This window comes from Pseudopodoces humilis, chromosome 7, assembly GCF_049639895.1.
Source record: "Pseudopodoces humilis isolate 2021_Gansu_Grassland_sample_001 chromosome 7, ASM4963989v1, whole genome shotgun sequence".
Taxonomy (NCBI): Eukaryota; Metazoa; Chordata; class Aves; order Passeriformes; family Paridae; genus Pseudopodoces; species Pseudopodoces humilis.
This window is the reverse complement of record NC_142206.1, coordinates 37,720,364-37,738,434: the sequence shown is the minus strand read 5'-3', so window position 1 is coordinate 37,738,434 and position 18,071 is coordinate 37,720,364. Positions and strand designations below refer to the sequence as shown.

The 18,071-nt window shown below is 41.0% G+C and overlaps 2 protein-coding genes across 2 annotated transcripts; both read left to right on the top strand.

Annotated features, from left to right (window-relative positions):
• Positions 1–112: 112 nt before the first annotated feature.
• EAPP (E2F associated phosphoprotein) lies at positions 113–7,636 on the top strand. Its single transcript, XM_005520303.3, has 6 exons — positions 113–256; positions 723–904; positions 1,535–1,633; positions 1,965–2,088; positions 2,923–3,045; positions 4,572–7,636. The coding sequence occupies exons 1-6, from the start codon at positions 183–185 to the stop codon at positions 4,834–4,836; spliced, it is 867 nt and encodes a 288-aa protein (XP_005520360.1). The 5' UTR covers positions 113–182; the 3' UTR covers positions 4,837–7,636.
• Positions 7,637–10,056: 2,420 nt separating this feature from the next.
• SPTSSA (serine palmitoyltransferase small subunit A) lies at positions 10,057–14,222 on the top strand. The gene is made up of 2 exons (XM_005520304.2): positions 10,057–10,216; positions 12,984–14,222. The coding sequence occupies exons 1-2, from the start codon at positions 10,114–10,116 to the stop codon at positions 13,085–13,087; spliced, it is 207 nt and encodes a 68-aa protein (XP_005520361.1). The 5' UTR covers positions 10,057–10,113; the 3' UTR covers positions 13,088–14,222.
• Positions 14,223–18,071: the final 3,849 nt, after the last annotated feature.

Below are 18,071 nucleotides of genomic sequence, written 5' to 3'. Positions count from 1 at the left end.
TGCCCGGTTCTCGCTGCGGGGCGGCCCATGGGCTGCCGGGGCCTCCTCTTGGCGGCGGGGGAGTCTTTCCGCGGCGGGGGCGCGGCCGGGCCGGGCGGGGCTCGCCCGCCGGAAGCCGCCGGGGCGTCCGGAAGGGGCCGGGCTAGGCCTGACTGCGGCAGCGGGTGAGGAGCGGTGGCGCCATGAGCCGCTTGCGGGAGGAGGACGATCCGTACGTGGTGGAAGAGCCCAGCGACGAGGAGCGAGCGCTCAGCAGGTGCCTGGAGCTGCCGGCCGGGGGGTGGGCTCGGGCCGGCGGCGGCGGGCCCCGCTCCCCGCCTGGCTTGTGCTGGCCCGGGCGCGCAGCGACGGTGGCGGTGCCAGGCCGTGAGTGGGTGTCGACCCCGGGCTGCCCGCGGAGTGCAGGAGGATCGGCCTCACGTCGGCCGCGGCGATTTCCTTGAAACCGGTGTAATAACATTTCTGACCGCCCAGCTCCCTGCGCGGAGCGGGAGCTGCAGAGGCATTGTGGCAGGCCCCACGCAGTCCCCTGAAGCTCCTTTGCGTTTAAACCAGTTTTAATACCCCTAAGCTAATAAAGTGTTTTAATATGTACGTTGCCCATAAACATAGAAGTGATTTCCAGTGCACCCACACAATTCAGATGGTCGTTCTCCAAGTGACTATATCCACGTTTTAGCCTATTTGTAATAATTAGGTGTGTACCACTTAAATGTTTGTAGCTCAGAGGATGAGGTGGATGTGCTCCTACATGGCACTCCTGACCAGAAGCGGAAGCTGATAAGGGAGTGCCTGACTGGCGAGAGTGAGTCTTCCAGTGATGATGAGTTCCAAAAGGAGATGGAAGCAGAACTGAACACCACCATGAAGACTATGGAAGGCAAATGGAAATCACCTGAAATGGGTAAATTATGCTTAACATCTGCTTGCATATGAAATCATGAATTATGTGTTAGTGGCCAAATCATCTTTAGGTTTTGGTTGTATAGTTAAGAATACGTAGCAGTATTTACATCACCGCATCCATACAGCACGGAATAGGAATTTTGGTGCAGAGTGGCTGCTTGGCAGTTTGTCTAGGTATTTTTTGAACTTCTGTGGGCCTGAAATTTTGGGGGACGTTTTTTAGTGAATTTTATTTTAATCAAAGTTTGTGAAACAATGCCACACTTGTATTTCTTTCACATGACTAAAGATGTCTTGTGTGTATGACATAGAGCAGAGACAGGTATACTTGATGTGATGTCCTCTGTGTCTAAAGGGAGTGTTGGGAGAAACTTTGCTTCAGATGTTACCTGAGGTTCATCTTTGAGGGAGAGGGAGCAGCTCTGCTCTGAGAATGCCTGTAAATGAAGTAACACAAGTGATGTGAATGATAAGGGTGTGGGAATAAACTGGGAGGGCTGTTACTTAACACACCCAGGTAGAACAGAACACTCTGGACAAAGTAACTTGAAAGTAAAGGTTTGTTCTGGGCTGTATACTTTCTCTCCTTGTACTGGGGTGTTCTTACCACTTCTAATTTCACCTGTAGGTACTTCCTCAAGTACTGGGCTGAGTGGATCTGCCAGCACTTCAAAATACTATGATGACATTTATTTTGATTCTGATTCAGAGGATGAAGATAAAATAGGTAAATGACAGAGGCAAGAGGAGGGCATCTTTATAGTACCACTCAGTCAGATCCTGTATAATCCTCTTTGGGGGGGGGGAGGTCTAGAGGCTGTTTGTGAAGGCAGCATTTTTGAGGGGAATTACCAGCCTGTATCATCTCAATGTAGTTCCTGCAATTCTATGATGTATCACAGTGTAATGCTTCGGGGTTACACTTGAAGGAGAGATGAGCCAGGCATTTAAATTTCAGTTTAGATTTATTGTGAGGATGGAAAATGAAAATTGGAAATTGTATATTTTGATAATTTGTGTCAGATGGATGTAACATGTTCTTGAACAAATTTTTCCAGATACACAGGATAGCCGGAAAAACAGAAAACATCAGCAACGTCGGATTCTCTCCAATGATGAGCTGCTGTATGACCCAGAAGAAGATAACAGAGACCAAGAGTGGGTAGACTCACAGAGGAGAGGGTAAGTAACCATAAATATTTGAATTGTAAGATGCTTAACATCAATTGAAAATTTTAAATGAAAATGGTAAATGTAGAGAAAAAGCCAATGCTGTCAAATCCATGCAATGTGACTATTTTTTATATATAAATGTAAAGCATAAGAAACTTCAAATCCTGTAAAATGTTATAGGTGTATGTAATGGAAGTTGAGTCTTCAAAACTACACAAAACTTTAAAATTTTTAAAATAAAGATTTCCAAATTCTGTAAGCTAGTTTTGTCTGTAGATCTCATTTAAACAACCATGCTGTGAATTAAAATGTTGCAAGATAATTTGATTGCTGATTAATATTTGTTCCTGATAAATACTGTATTTCTGGTTTTGGAAAACTTGAATTTAGCAAGCCACAAAATGTTCAGAGAAAACAGGAACAATAGAAAGCTACTTTAATGAGGGTTTTTTGAAGGTTGAAGTAGAAAAATGGTTGTTGCAGCAGAAGTAAAATTTTCCACTTAAATCTGTTGAATAAGATAATTAATGTTGCCTGCAGACATTGCACTTGAGATACCTACTTAGTCAGAGGAGTGGGTTATTAGGCACAAATTCTCATGCCAGACTTGTATTTGTCTCACCAAATGAAAGTATTCTGTAAATCAAAAGATACTGGTATGTGTTTTCCCCTCACCTTCTCATCTGTGTTTTTTGAGTTAATGCAAATGGTGTCCAGAAAGAACCAAGTATTAATTGGTGTATTTTAATGCAAAGAAAAATTTGACATTGAATTGTTACGACCAACAAAAAGGGCATGTAATTTCACTTTTTGTCTCCGCTTCCTCCTCTCTCAAATTGGTAGATACCGTAACCAGAGAAGAGCAGTGCCACAGCAGTGGCAGGCAAAACCTGCAGCTGTTCCAAATAGTGATGCTGTTCTGAACTGCCCTGCTTGCATGACAACATTGTGCCTGGACTGCCAGAGGTAACAACTGTGAACAATAAGGTGTCTTCTTGTAATTTCATTTTTTTGGTCAGTAGAATTGTTAGTATATTCAGTTTGGTCTATGGATTTTTATCAGCTCTGTCTTGCAAGGTGGCCCTCATAAAGGAAAGGCAGGTAGATGTGAGTCAGATTTAGGATTAGATGCTGGTTTGTAAGAATGATGATTAGTTTAACCTGCAGTGTGGAGATGTGGAAGAATAGAACATAAGAATGTTAGCATAGTGGAGAAGGTAAAAAATAAAATAATCTTAAAAAATCTTTAAAAATCTTTAAAAAAATAATAATTGTGGAGACTCAACAGGCATTTCAGGCAGACTGGGGATTTTAGAAATACCTATCTATATATATATATCTTGGCTTGATACTTAGAGGCATAAAACTATTCCAGGTTATTTTTGTCTAAAAATACCTTGTTGAAGGAGGTTTAAGCAAAATAGTGTATTCTTAATTGGTTTGAGACTTAGCAGTCACAGTTTTGAGTGTTGTTAAATTTAAAAGTCCCAGGAAGGTATTTAGGTGTATGTTTTGACACTCTTCAGTCTCTGACTGCATTGCAGGCCTAGTTAGTGCTCCTAACCCATGGTAAGGAAAGGACTCTAGAACTGGGAGTAAAGAAGAAAGAAATCTTCTGAAATGAGGAATAAAATACCTGTCATTTATTGAGTGTTTTTGGTGATTGAGGATGAAATTCTACAGCAGCCTAAAATCATCTAAATACTGAGTCCTGTATTTCTGTTTTTGTTTTGCTGACTCCAATACTCCTTGACCTTGTTCTATAGTTTAAGTATTTCAGTTTGCTAAGCTGACAGAAAAGTCTCTATTTTTATTGTCATACTGGTCTTTCCTGGGTTTAATCCACTGACATAGCTCAACACAGTGTCATACAAGCAATAAGCCAGCAGAACTCGAGACTGGACTTCTGCAGCCACTGTTGTCTTGGTTTAGGCTGCTCTAAAATTGCAGCCTGAGGGACATTGCATTAGGTTGAACTACAGTACTGAATTTTGCTACATACTCCAGATACACAGTTGTTAAGACCGATGACAGCTGAAATTTTATGTTTTTTTATATGCTGCTTCTAGTGTGATATGTCAATGATATTATTTATAAATAAGGAATTTCAGACTTGCACGACATTTTAGGATGTCAATGCCAGTAGCTGAATCGTTTACACTCACAGCTTCCTGATCTTTTGCCTATTATGAGCTATATGTAGCAATGCATAATTCTGCAGTACCAATACCATTGGTACTCCAGTGTGTTTCATGCAGCAACAGACAGTATTTTTAAAAAAATGCCTTAAAAAAACAACAGATGGCTGCAGTTCTATGTTTTTATTATTTTTGTAGCTGTGACTTCTGTTTATAAAATTCCTATTTATTTGGCTGTCAGCCCTTTGGCATGTTACTTTCTGTCTTTAATCCCACTTTCAGGGATGGTAACAGATTTCTTGGAAGCAGAGTTGTATGAATGATGTGACTTGCATTTTCTCCCCTTCTCCATAGACATGAATCTTACAAAACACAGTACAGAGCAATGTTTGTGATGAACTGCGTTGTTAACAAAGAGGAAGTACTGAAATACAGAAAGAAGGTAAAGAGAAGAAGTAAGAAAATGAAGCACAGCAAAGAAATTGTCTCTACACAATCAAATCAAGAAGAAGAGGAAATATATCATCCAGTATTATGTACTGAGTGCTCAACTGAAGTAGCAGTAATGGATAAAGATGAAGTTTTTCACTTCTTCAATGTTCTGGCCAGCCACTCCTAATGTGCAAATGCAGGGGGAAAAAATCCTGTGCTGTTTTTAAGAGCATGGGAAGTGTTAGAAATGCAGGCACACTCACCTTTTTAAAAATGCGGTCTTATAAATGTACATTTTCATCTGAGAACTTTATAATGGTTGGACTTTTTGCAAAGTTTATAAAAGGCATACGGTTAACTGTGTATATGAATGCAATACTCTTCCCACCATCAGGCAGTTGCATCGTTGGGAATTAAATATTTTGTAAATACCATGTAAGATCTGTATATTACAATCATTCCCTGTATATATACTATCCATTCCTTATCTCAGTGTGTATTAGAACAGCTTCTTGGAATAAATATTTTTAGTAACTGATTTTGCATAGCTGCATTGCTTATATTTATAGCAAGGGATAAACAGCATTTTATCAGATGTTTGAAGTCGTTAGTCTGTTGTTCTTGGTAGATTTGCACATGTGGTCTGTGTTTTATGGTTTTACCCCAGCTGGCAACTAGGCCACACAACTGCTTGCTCACTCCTACCACCCTCTTCCCCAGTGGGGAGGAAAATTTGGACCTGCAAACCCATGGCAAGAGGACCCCACACTAGAGCAAGTGTCCTGATAGAACTTGTGGCCCCGTGGCAGACCCATGTTGGGAGCAGGCTGGGCCTGAAGTACAGCACTCTGGAAAAATGACCCACATAGGAACACTTTGGAAAGAACTGTTGCTTGCCTGTGGAATGGACTCATGTTAGAGAAGTTAGTGGAGTACTGTCTCCTGTGAAAGGTGCCCTACACTGGAGCAGTGGCAGGAACAATGGGTGATGAACAGACCCTAACCCCCATTCCCTGTCTTCCTGAACTTCTGTTGAGGGAGGAAGTGGAGCCCAAGAAGGAGGGAGAGTTAGGGGAAAGTGTTTTTAAGATTTATTGTACTCATTATCATGCTCTGATTTTGTTAGTAATAAATTCAATCAGTACCTCCAAGTTCAGTGTGTTTTGCCCATGATGGTATTTGGTGAGTGAGCTCTCCCAGTACTTAACTCATGGACCTTTTTCTGTGTTTCCCCCGTCCATTTGCAGAGGGGAGTGATAGAACAGCTTTGGTGGGTGCCTGGTGTCCAGCCAGGGTCAACCCACCACAACATAACTGCTCACCACCTGTTGACCGAGAGCCAGCTTGTCTTGAGCAGTGATCATCTGCATTCCAGGTAACTCTCCCAGTTTATATACTGGGCATGATATTCTGGGGTATGGAATATCCCTTTGCCCAATTTGGTCACTTGTCCTGGCCATGCTCCCTCACAGTTTTTTTTTTGTGGAGCTCCTCACTGGCAGAACATGAGACACTGAAAAGTCCTTGACTTACCCTAAGTACCACTTAGTGTTTTGCCACTGAGCAGGGTCAGAGACACAGACACAAACAGGCACCCACTTAAGGAACAGTGTAATTTACTATAATGCAAAACTGCAAAGAATCACAAAAGTATAGGCTACACAATGCATGTAATCCTTAGCAAAGAATTACAAAAGGATAAGCAATGCATGTAATTGTTACTATGAAAGAATGCCTACAGTGATTAAGAAAGCTACATCACTAGTTACCCTAATACTTGGCCATCATCCAAGTCCTCAAAACAGCTGTGGGGGAAAGCTGTCACAGCAAAGTACTGGAGAGCCACGCCCTGTAAAGGAACTCCAGTGCCATGTCCACCTTGTGGGCAATGAGGCTCCCCTGACTTTGCTGTGAGAGTAGCCCAGATTTTATACTGTTAAACAAGCTGACATAATTTCTCATTTCATTCTTCTATTGGCTTTTTCCTAAAGCCTCACCAGGGCTCCAGGAGGAACCAAGGGAGTTATCTTTGATGCTGTACTCCCCTAATAAGACCTTACTGGGTTTCTAGATATGGAAAGGCAAATACGTGTTTTGCCAATAAATGAATACATGTAACAATACTTCATTAATGAGTGAATATATACATAACATTTGACTGAAATATTCATCTAGAGGTTAATTTTGGCTCAGGGCCTGTTGTTTGGGTCTTAGTACTTAGCAACAGCCAAAACATCACGGTGTTAATGAGAACATTATTCTCAGACTAAAGACAAGCTACTGACAAGAATATGAACTCTGTCCCAGCCAAAACCAAGACAGTCTGATAAGGAATTGTCACGAGATTTGGATTTTTGGTTCATCAAGATCTCAAAAAAATTTCTTTATACTGAGTGGAAGATGAGCTATATTGATTTTGCTGGCATGGACTGTTCTGCCACTGATCATATAAATCAACATGCACAGTAATGCCTAGTAATACAGATAAATGTTGTACATGTAAATATGTATATGAAGAAAGTACTGGACTTTATTGTCCTTTTTCTTTATGATGATAGATTTTAAGAAGAAATTTGTAGTCAGATCTATTACCATAGAACTAGTTCGTATGCTTTTTCTGTTCCTTTAGTACATTTACAGCTTTTTAATGGAAGCAAAAAGAGCTTCTACTTCGTATTTATGTCTGTGAAGCAATACTGGATTCTTCCCTATCTTCATTCAAGTGTGTCCCCAAGAGGTGAACCCTTGCTTTTTATTTGTAATTAACATCTCTTATAGCCTGATATTTTTAACTGTACCTTGAATGGGTATGTCCAAAAAAAAAACCAAACCACAAAATCTTTGTGTTTTTTCTTGTAATAGTACTAGAAATAACTAGTTATATGTGCTTTAAGGAATTGTCAGAAATATTTGAACTTTGGTGGTAGAAACCTGAATAACATCTTTTGTGCCTTAAATTGTAATAAAATCTTGGAACTCTTTGGTTACCTTTTGTAGTCCCTGGTGTGGTATTTTACTGATCTACACACACTCATTCTATGCTGTTACACGAGATTAGGAAGAAATAAACATGCTGGTTCTTCTGTCAGGATTACATAAGAAAAACAGTGAATTACTATTTTCAAATCAGCAGAAACTTAACCTCTATTTGATAGAGAACTGTTGATGCAGCTGCTGAACATGTGGTTGGTCAGTATGATGTGCTTTCCTCTGCATATGCAATCTATGAACAAAATGGAGATCTACTGGTTCTGAGGCTTGGGGCATGCATGAGACAAGATTTCAATCTCATCTTTGCTACCTACATTCAGACTCATTATTGAAGTATCTAACTTGCAGTCTTAGATAGCTGTGGGATCATATGAAGTGGGATAAATTCTTACTGTGTGCCACAAGCCAAGAGGTGTACACAGGAAATTTTGAATGTATGAAGAACTGTTTCTTGGTAGAAGTGTGGAGGCACACATGTAGTAGGGAATATGCTACTGTGCTCTAGAGCATGCTGGCCTCGATTTACCTCTCTTCACATTCCAGGTGAAACACAAAGGTTCTCTGTAGTGTCAGGTTAAGGATGTTTGCATTGACCTGCTGGAAACATGAGCACGTGAGAATGTAGTTCAAGGGATCAAGTGTCGATGTGGGTGGTATCAGGAAAAACAATTATGTGATGACAGTTCCTAAGCAGGGGTAGAATGGAGCTGCTGAAGGAGGGGAAACAATACAGAGGAATAATGTCCATTTCCATATGGGGCTAACTAGAAAAGAACTCCAATGAGTATGCATCACACCAAAAAAGTGTGAAGGGCCACTTACCTGGTGGGCTAGGGCAGATGTAGGAGATCTTGAAGCTGGCATTCATCTGGGCATTAACTTTACTCTCATCCCAGGTCCTTTCTTGCTGCTGCATTTTTCTTGCCTTACCACTTGAATTGCAGAGCGTCTTGTTATAGGAACAGAGAGGACTGACTGGACCTGTTTGCTCTATATTGATACTGTTCCTGCAGCTTTGAATAGGAGCAATGCTTTAGTTATGATGAATACCCCACTTGTCCTTGAACTTTGGACATATTTATACAGAAAGGCGCCTTTCATGATTACCACCGTTTACTCAAGCAGCAACACCAACACAGGACTCCTCCAGCAGCAACTGCAACAAGCAACAGGAGACTGGATAGTGGCAACAGCTCCCATAGCCAGTTTTGTTGGGATATTAACATGTATGAATGCTCTCATTTCTCCTAGTGTTCAAATAGATCTGCAAAGATGTGTCTAAGTGTCTTCAGGGTAAATCAAATCCCATTTCAAATTCCTGCCACACAAAATAGTGCAGTCTTAAGTTTTCATTGCCAGCTGCTTTTCTTCTTCAGTTATCTCCTGGTCCCGTAGTTGTGTTTTGTAGCTGTGTAAGTAAAACAAATGTGCATTCTCCTGTGGTTGTATTTCCGTATTTTTCATTGTATAAATAGCACAGGTGAAGGTAGGGGTGTGATGGCTACAAGGACAGAATCACGTTGCTCAGTAACATAATTGCAAATTGATTTACTAAGCAGAGTAAGTACAGTGGGTCAATTCCAGTTTCTAATCTATGTTGTGCACACTTGGAATGTGTGGTCCCAACTGGTGGCCTGGTTCCAGTGCCTGCAAGTTGCAACACATGCTCTGCTCGTTTAAGGTGCCTGATAATTGTGTACATCCCCTTCCAGCAGGCTTTTGACACATGCTTTCTACAGTGCCAGCATAAACTGCTTAGGGCCTTCCTAATCACACAGTCCCAAACCAGTCTCTGGGAATTTGTCTTGGGCCAAACAGCAGTCACGGCAGGGGTGTCACACACCCTCTAGTTTCTGGCTCTGAGTGCCTGAGGGTAGTGTAACATTAGGAACACTCACAGTAAACATCTGATTCATCACCTCTTTGTTTTTCCTATTCATACGGATTAATCTTGCCAGAGCTGGCCTATCTTAAGGTCGCATTTATCTGAGCCACGTTTTTGGGCGAGCTTTACTCTCCGACAACTGAGAAACTGAAGACTCGTGCAGATCACTTTTAAGATGTCTCCCTTAGGCCCTGCCAAGCACAGGCTTTGGCTCTCCTCTGATTCCCTGAACGTCAATTCAGATTAAACAGGATGACAGAAAGTAGGTTGCAGCACCGTCTATCTTCTCGGTGTGACTCGGGCCGAGAGGTTACCAGGTTCACGGTCAGCCGTATAATTTAATCATATCGGGCCCGATGTCGGCGTTCAGCGGGGAGGGCCGGGAAGCGGCGTGTGCCCCGCCGCACTCCCCCGCTCTGGGAGCGCCGGCGGCGGCCGCTGCCACCCCCACAGGCCGCGGCTCCCCTTTGCCGTGGCCACGGCCGCCGGGGCACAGGGCGGGGCCGGGGGAGGGCGGTCCCGCCTGCACCGCCCCCGTCTCCGCTCGGTGTGGGCCCGGCGTGGGGCCGCTGGCGGGCGGGGAGCGCCATGGCGCTGGGCTCGGCGTGGAAGCAGATGTCGTGGCTGTACTACCAGTACCTGCTGGTCACCGCGCTCTACATGCTAGAGCCCTGGGAGCGCACCGTCTTCAGTATCCTTCTGCCGGCCGGGCCCGGCGGGCCGGGGGGTGTATGTGCGGGGCCGGGGGTGCGTGTGCGGCGCCGGAGCCGTGTGTGCAGGGTCGGGGCTGCCCCGCGTCCCTGTCGCGCTGTGTCCGGCGGCGGCTCCGGAGCTGCCCCGAGGCCGCCGGGCGGGTGTGGCGGCTCCGCCGGCCCTGCGCGGTGCTCGGGAGCGCCCGGGCCGTGGTCGTGCTGAGGGCGCTGCCGCCGGCGGGGCTTGCTGGGGATGGAGGAGAGTCGGGCCGGGCCGGGCCGGGGCAGCCGGCCTGAGGCGCCGAGCGCGGCCAGAGCCCGCGGCGGCCAAAGGAGCGGCAGTCTCCGCTTGGGACCGAGGCTTGACCCCTCCTTGCTGGCGGGGACTCAGCTCCTCACCCTTCCAAACTAACATCCTGCCCGGCCTGGGAATAATCCTCACTCTGCTGTTCCGCATGCTGTGTCCGGGCGTCTGGCAGCCTAGTCCGTTTCCTCTCCGGCATAAGTTTATGTCTTTGGAGTTACGGTAGTTGTGTCTTTTACACTGAAATCCCGAGCTTTCTGTTAAGTGCCCTTAATGATTTCTTTTGTATTTTTGCCTAGAGGAAAGTAAATGTGCACGCTGCAAAACCTTGCAAGCCCAGGCTTTCACACTGCTTTGTCACATGGCTTTTATTACATGGGTATTTAATCCTCAAGCTGGTAAATTTGCTTGGCTGTTTTGGGGCGGAAGAACTTGATAGATGCTCATGTAAAGGCATCTCTATAAAGACTATTTATAGGTTTGCTTCTTTACCTGGCCCTTTCATCCAGGCAGTGCATTTTCTTAAGTATTGCTGTGGCATCACAAGTATTTTTCTCTGAAGTGTGACTGTTTTGATCTTAACTTAAAATGATGTCTCAATACGAGTGACCCTAAGCTATCTCCAGTTAATGCTGAGAGGTAGAGAGAGAAATTCATTAAAACATTAACATAGAGAAGGGTATAAGCAGTAACAAGAAGCTGCTTTTACTGAGATTCTGCTCAGTTTTGTAAAGAAACTCACATTTGTTATGTACAAGTGGTTGCCCAGGTTACAGTGGTGTGATGAGTTTTATTTTTGTCTGTGTCAAGTCAGTAGAAATGGAGATTACTGGAAAAGAGAAGTAGTAAATTCTTATAGAATTACTGTGCACAGTTTTTTCAGGTAGGGGTTTTTATGTTGTATTCCATGTTAACATACCTTCTTCCTTTTATGCCTTGCCTGTATCACTGAGGAAACCTAATTTTTGTTTTCCCTGCAATTATAATTGTTGTGAATATTTTTTTCCTTTTTATCTTGTGCAAAATATTTAAGTAAATGAAAGTATGTGCATGTTTACTTTCATAAAATGATCATATTGTAATTGCCACCTAATGTACAAATGTGGCACAAGCATCGCTTCTGATCTCAGATCAGCAAAAATGCTTTTGTCCTCAAACTGGGTACTTTGGCTGTAGATGGGTCATGTCTGCCGGGTGCCGTATGGATGCAGTGCAGACACGGTGGCCTTGGGAGCTAATGGTGTGTGGCTTTGCTCCAGTACCAGAAGTGAGCACTGATACGGAAATGTGGATTTATGAGTTGACCTTCATTTTAGTATCTCTTACTGTATAATCCTCTGGGACTATAAATACTCCAAGCAGCTCTAACAGGCACACCTTGTACCTCTGCTGTGCCGTGGGTGAGTTGCTCATAGAGCACGTTACGCCTGTGCTGTGGAGACTTGATTTGCACGCGCAGCTCCTCTGGTTTCACCTGTGGAAACTGAGTACTGCTGCCTGGCGTTATCATCCTTGTTAATCTCTGTATGTGTTTTATAGTGTTTTGGGCTAAGTTTACTGAATCTCTGCAGGTAGCTGGATGAAATCAAAAGCTGCTTATTCATTTTGTGTACTTTTGAATTTCTGAAAATTTAACCTTTCTGAAACCATAATCTTCTAGTAATCTGATGCCAGAATTTGTTTATATAAAGCTTCAAAAGCCATAGAGCTTTACAAAAATCCAACTGTACATGTACTTTATAAGCTATTGTGTCTGTTCTCTATATGAGTTTTACAAAAGTTCCCTGTTAGTTCAGCTAATAAAGTGGTTGCACATTTTTCAGCTGATAGCTTCATATAAAGTTTATTTTGCAGTGCTGTCTCCTATAGTAAAGTACTAATGAGTGTGTTTAAGTACACACCATGACTCAAAGCTATGCTGAAACTCTGAGGCTTTGTGAATGAAGTAGTTAGAAAACATCTAATGCTGTCTGCTTAAAAAAGGAGGTCATCCACAAATAAAAACGGTGTTATTCAGTAAAGCTGCACATATTATTGTAGTTTTGTTTTATTTTGGATTTTTGGGGTGCTTGACTTTTTTCTGCTTGGCTGAATGGGGCCGGCTTCTGCAAGACTTGCTCAACATCTGAGAAGATGAATGTGAAAACATGTGTTTTCTCAGTGCCCATCTGAGTTTTCTGTTCTCCATCACACTTTCCATGCTCTGGCTTGTCCTCTTGCTTGACAAGGCAGTGGATAGCTGGCAAGGCATCTTTTGCAGTTCAGCTGGTTGTTCTACTGGCATTCTGTTTTTCAGTGTTCAGTAGATTATTTTGTGGTTTATAATTACTGAATACAGTTGATCGTGTCTTTTTCAGAAACATAACATTAAAAGATAGTAACCACTAAAGTTTGAATGCTATTGTTTGTGATGTCTTGTGCGGTTTCTATTTCAGATGCATTTTTCCTCAACTGTAATTCAGATTCCATGCTAGTTTCCATTGTTGGAATGGCGCTGTACACAGGCTATGTGTTCATGCCTCAGCACATCATGGCAATATTGCACTACTTTGAAATTGTGCAGTGATGAAGATCGTATTTTCAAGAAGTAACTGGGCTTTGAAATCTGGTCTACAAAGAAGAATGAACCTCTTAGTTTTACCAAGATTTCTACTGATGTCTGAAAGACACAATTATGACTCTGAAGACTAGGAAATGGGATAGGTAGAGCAGGGACGTGAGATGTCCCCTGTGTTGTGTTCATTCCCTTTAATTTTACAAGATATGCCCTTGTATAGTAGTTTTGTCTACTTTAACATTGTGATTGTACTTTGATATCAGTATTTTCTTAACTTTGTGACAGTTTCAATATTGCACTGTGAAAGCTTTTCTTAATTGTAATTTTGAGTAAATCTTAATTGCCTTCTATTTTTAATCAGAAAGTCATCTTATTAAATGGGGCTTAAAGCTTTTGCTATTGTATGGTATGTATTTGCCTGGATATTTCTATTAATGCGTTTTGTAAGAAAATACATCTAGATTCATATTAGAGACATGGATATATTCGGTTAATGCTATTTACAAAAGTTAGTTTGTATGACTGAACTCAGGTGTACTGTTCACTGTCCAAACTTTGTTCAACAGTATATTTGTGCATATCACCTAAATTTGGAATTAGCAATTATTTCAAGCATTCTACCTGTTGCAGGAGGGAGGGGGAGATAAGGTATTGAAGCAGAGTGAAGCCTCGTTACGTTTGAAGTAGTGCTGTGGTTCTGGGCGCTATCTGGGTGGGGTGGGGAAGGAAATGGACTTTACTGGCATTTGCCCACATATGGCTTTGGGATAGCACTTTAAATCAACCCTGTTTTTCTAGCTACCAATTCACTTTTACAGGATGCTTTATTATGTTCCAATGGCTATGGTTTTTGCTGATTTTCACTCAACAGTGTAACTATGTCTAGGTTTTCAAGGGGTTTTCTATTGCTGCTAGTGTTCCAAACATGTTTTCGCTACAAACTACCAAAACATAGGGATTTCAAGGGACTTGAGTTACAACTACAGCAATAAGTAGCTGAATACTTGGCTGAAGTCCTGTCTTTTTTTTAATAGGGATTTTTTTCAGTTTTGTATTCTGAAATGTAAGATGGTGACAACTTAACTTTCCTAAGTGGACAATTTTTTTGTTGTTGTTGTTTAAAAAATAAAAGTTTAAAAGCAGAGCTTTGATGCAAAACTTTCTTGGAGAAGTTAATGTGTTTCCTAGTGCTGCTTGCTTTTCTCATAACTTTCTAAAAGTGATACTTGACCAAAGAACTGTGATTTTAATGGCCCAGTAATAATCAGTACTGTTACGTCTTTTATGCAATGTCTGTTGGCATCATAAATTGTAGATGTACAGTATCTATTGAGATACTTTCTTTCAGATTTATTTCATTTTCTCAAATATATACTCATGAGAAGAGAGTGTTTTTCCTTGTATTTAAAAACTTCATATGTATTTGATTAAAAACCCTGTTGTTGTTTTGGGAGCTAAAAACAGTGAGCCTTAAACTTCTTAGATGAACCTGAGCTTTACTGAAGTTGGTAGGAGTCTAATTCAGTGCTTTCACTTCTTAATAGCTGGCTGACAAAATATAGGTAGGTTTCTGGGATTGTGTTTTTTATTTTTTGGTGGTGTTTCATTGTGGTTTTGTTTAAATGTATGCAGAGATGTATGTATGAACATTTTAAGTGTATACATTGAGATAATGATAAGTTAACATACTCTTTTTGAAGTAACAGCATAAATCCAGTTTCTCTGTGTATTAAATGGATACTTGATTGCGATGTTTCTTTGCGAACTACCACCGTGATTGATAACCTCTTTTTCAGCAGTAGATATGTTATTTCTATGAGGGTGAGAAAATCCCTTCTGTGTGGTGGCATTAGGAAGGTTAAGCATAATTTTTAATTTTGGAATGTTTTATAAAAGGCCTTTGATATACTGACTTTTATTAGCTATCTGCTTTTTGTTGAGAAAAAAAAATAACCATTAATTTGCAGTTATTTGTGTTATGTTGGCTTGATTGATACCATACTTGAATTCAATTTGCTCATTTGAGTACAGTCTTTTCCAGTATTTCTTTTAGTATAAATCAAGAATCTATTAGTCTTGGACAGTTCTTTTTAGCTTCTGAATACTTTGTTAAAAATGGAGTAATTTCATTTATAAAATATGTGTTTACTGAAGTTTAAATTTCTAGAAGAAAGTTTTTGCAGTGTCCTTTTGTTTAGATTGAGCTAGTGAAGAGATGGTTCAAGTGGTGATAATTACAAAGCAGAGCTTGCATTTTTAAAGTAGGGGTATTAGTAGGGATTTAATTAATCATTACATTTGAATAATAATAAATGAATCAGAAGGCTACCAAGTTGTTTCCCCATTGCAGTCTGCCTTATTGTTGTATCAGCTGGGGGATCATATCTTCTATGCTAGAACCATAAGTTTTTTCTCTGCAAGCTGGATGTCGAAGGCAGTTCAAGTATCATTTGGAGGTTGTCAGCTACGCTTTTGTTCAAATATGTTGATAACAATTGAGGCATTAGATAAAATTGGAAAAAAAAATGTGAGAAATGAGAAAAAAAAATTACTTGCAAGTGGCTGTATGTTAATGTTTTAATAGTAATAGCTCTTGGGGTTTAGATTGTATAATTAGAAATAAACATTTAAAAATGCATTAGGTGTGTCATATAGCAGAACTGATAATTCCAGTTTGTGAGACAGGCAGGCTGGGCCAGGGTGACTTGCTGTGCTGGAGGCCCTGGGGCTCCCAGAGCCAGCTCTGCAGAGGCTCCTTGGCTGCCTCCAGGGATGGGTACTGTAGAATTATTTATTACACGCCTTTGCAGAAGGCAAAGGCTGCTCTAACCAAAACAGGCATTGTATTGCAGGATGTCAGGCTGGAGCCAGAAACAGGTCCTGGACCTGTGTAGTGTATGTATGGTTTGAATCAATTATATATTTTTATATACATATATATGCACAAATGTTGTTTTTGAAGTATGTGTACATATATAAATACTGTTTATTTCTTGTCAGAAATTGTTACAAAGCAATTAGCTTGGAGACAGAGGCTGTGGGGTTTCTTTTCTGGTTTCTTTCCCATGAAGGAAAACACCAGAGAATCCTAAAGTGAGTCTTTCTTTATGAATTTTTGCAAGAAATATATTTGTATATCCATCAATATTAAAAAGAAATAGGTGTGAAAGAAGCATAGCACTGTAAAGGGGAATCTTGGGAGATAGATGGGCATTCTGTTACTGCAGACTGGTGCAGCTGGTGTGGTATGAGGCATTGCCTTGTTCCATTAAGGTGAAGAAATGAAGTGTGCATTAGAAATGCTGAAGAAGGGATACTTGCTTGTTGACTAACAACAAATGAAGGTTATATTGAGGTGAAGAGACACAACTTGAAAAGATTGGGTACCACAGGCTGTGCACAAAGGTGTGGACATAGCAGTTATCCTGTAAAATACCAGAGCTGTGGACTCTAGAACTTGCACCCCAATAAAGGTTTTCGGTGCCAGAAGTTCCTTGCACCTGCTTATTTGCTCATGTTTTCTACAACAGCTGTTGTAGGAAGACAGTTTTTCTCCATTTGCTGACAAGTTATCCTGATACCAGTGTGGTGCTTTGGTCTTTTTTTTTTTTTTTTTTTTTTTTGTTTCCTAGACAAAAGGAAAGGAAAACCTTTATGCATTGTTTCTCTGTTTGATCTGCTAGGTCAGCGTTAAACAGTAGTCATCAGTGAACACAATAGCTTTTGTCTTTTCTGGCTTTTGTTTGTATAGTGATGACTTAAGAAAATCTGGCATCATAGTCCAGAGCTGGATCTGCCCTCTCCTTGCAATGGAGAGAGATGAATATCTGGGTCTGATCTAGATTCCAGTGTAGGATTTAGACAGAAATCCCTCTGCTTTTCCTAACCTTCAGTGCATCACCACAAGATCCTCAATCCATCTTAACTAGTACTGCATGATGGAATATTAAGAAGTTATGAAGGTATGAAGAGTTCTTTCTGAGGGTTTAGCTGGATAAGATTGAACAGACCTTGATGTACCTCAGTCAAATAGTGATCCAATTTCTGAAGTAAAAAATCTATTACATCATTGTAACTAACACATGATCAACACCTTTGCTAATCATCACTAATGTATCTGTTTTTTATTTATGCTCATATCTGCAGGTGGAATTGTCTCAGCATGTCTTGCATTTTGTGTTCTCTGCAATTTGAGATGGATAGCATATCTCAGACCCAGATTTTACAATGACAAGAAGATGCACTATATAACCCCCAAAAGAACTTTGGGAAAAAAACTGTCATAGCAATGACTGGTATTGTCTTTTCTGTGAAATTTGTTTGTGTCTACTGAGGCAGAAAAGTTGAGTAGTTATAATCACATTGGAATTTAAACCAAAAATCTTCTGGCCAAGGTTTATGTTCCTTTTTTGCCTCTGTAATGATTGGCTGTTGTCCTCTCTTTCTTCAAAATGTTCTTGCTGTACATACTTCAAAAAGGAAGAAACAGTTGCCTCGGAACACATTGTTCTGTGTTGCTATTTAATACACACTGGTAAGGTTACGAAATTCTGGAAGATGTCTTTGAATAATATTCTTGCTGGAATAATAGCATTATCCTATTAGCTCATCTGAGGAGTGAACCAGAGGCATGGATGCACTCTGAAGTTGAATATCAAGTTACTATCTAGGTGCTAGACTACTGATAGCTTATTATTTTGCTCATGTTATGTTCCTAGCTCAAAGTAAGCATTTTTGAGAAAAGCCTCCTGTTCCAGGATCTGAGAAGTTTATATACTTAGAAAATACTTCCTGAACTTTAATTAGAATTTGCAGATAGTTCCCAAACTCAGGATAGAATTAGTGGGTGATTATATGAAGTGGGGTGTGTTTTGTTGTTAGATTTGTTTTAAAAAAAAACCAAACTTCAAAATCCTTTCTATGTTGTAGAGTATTTCAGTAGGTTGGACAAAAAAAGTAGTGCTCAGCTCAGCTTGACAGGATAAAATGTGCA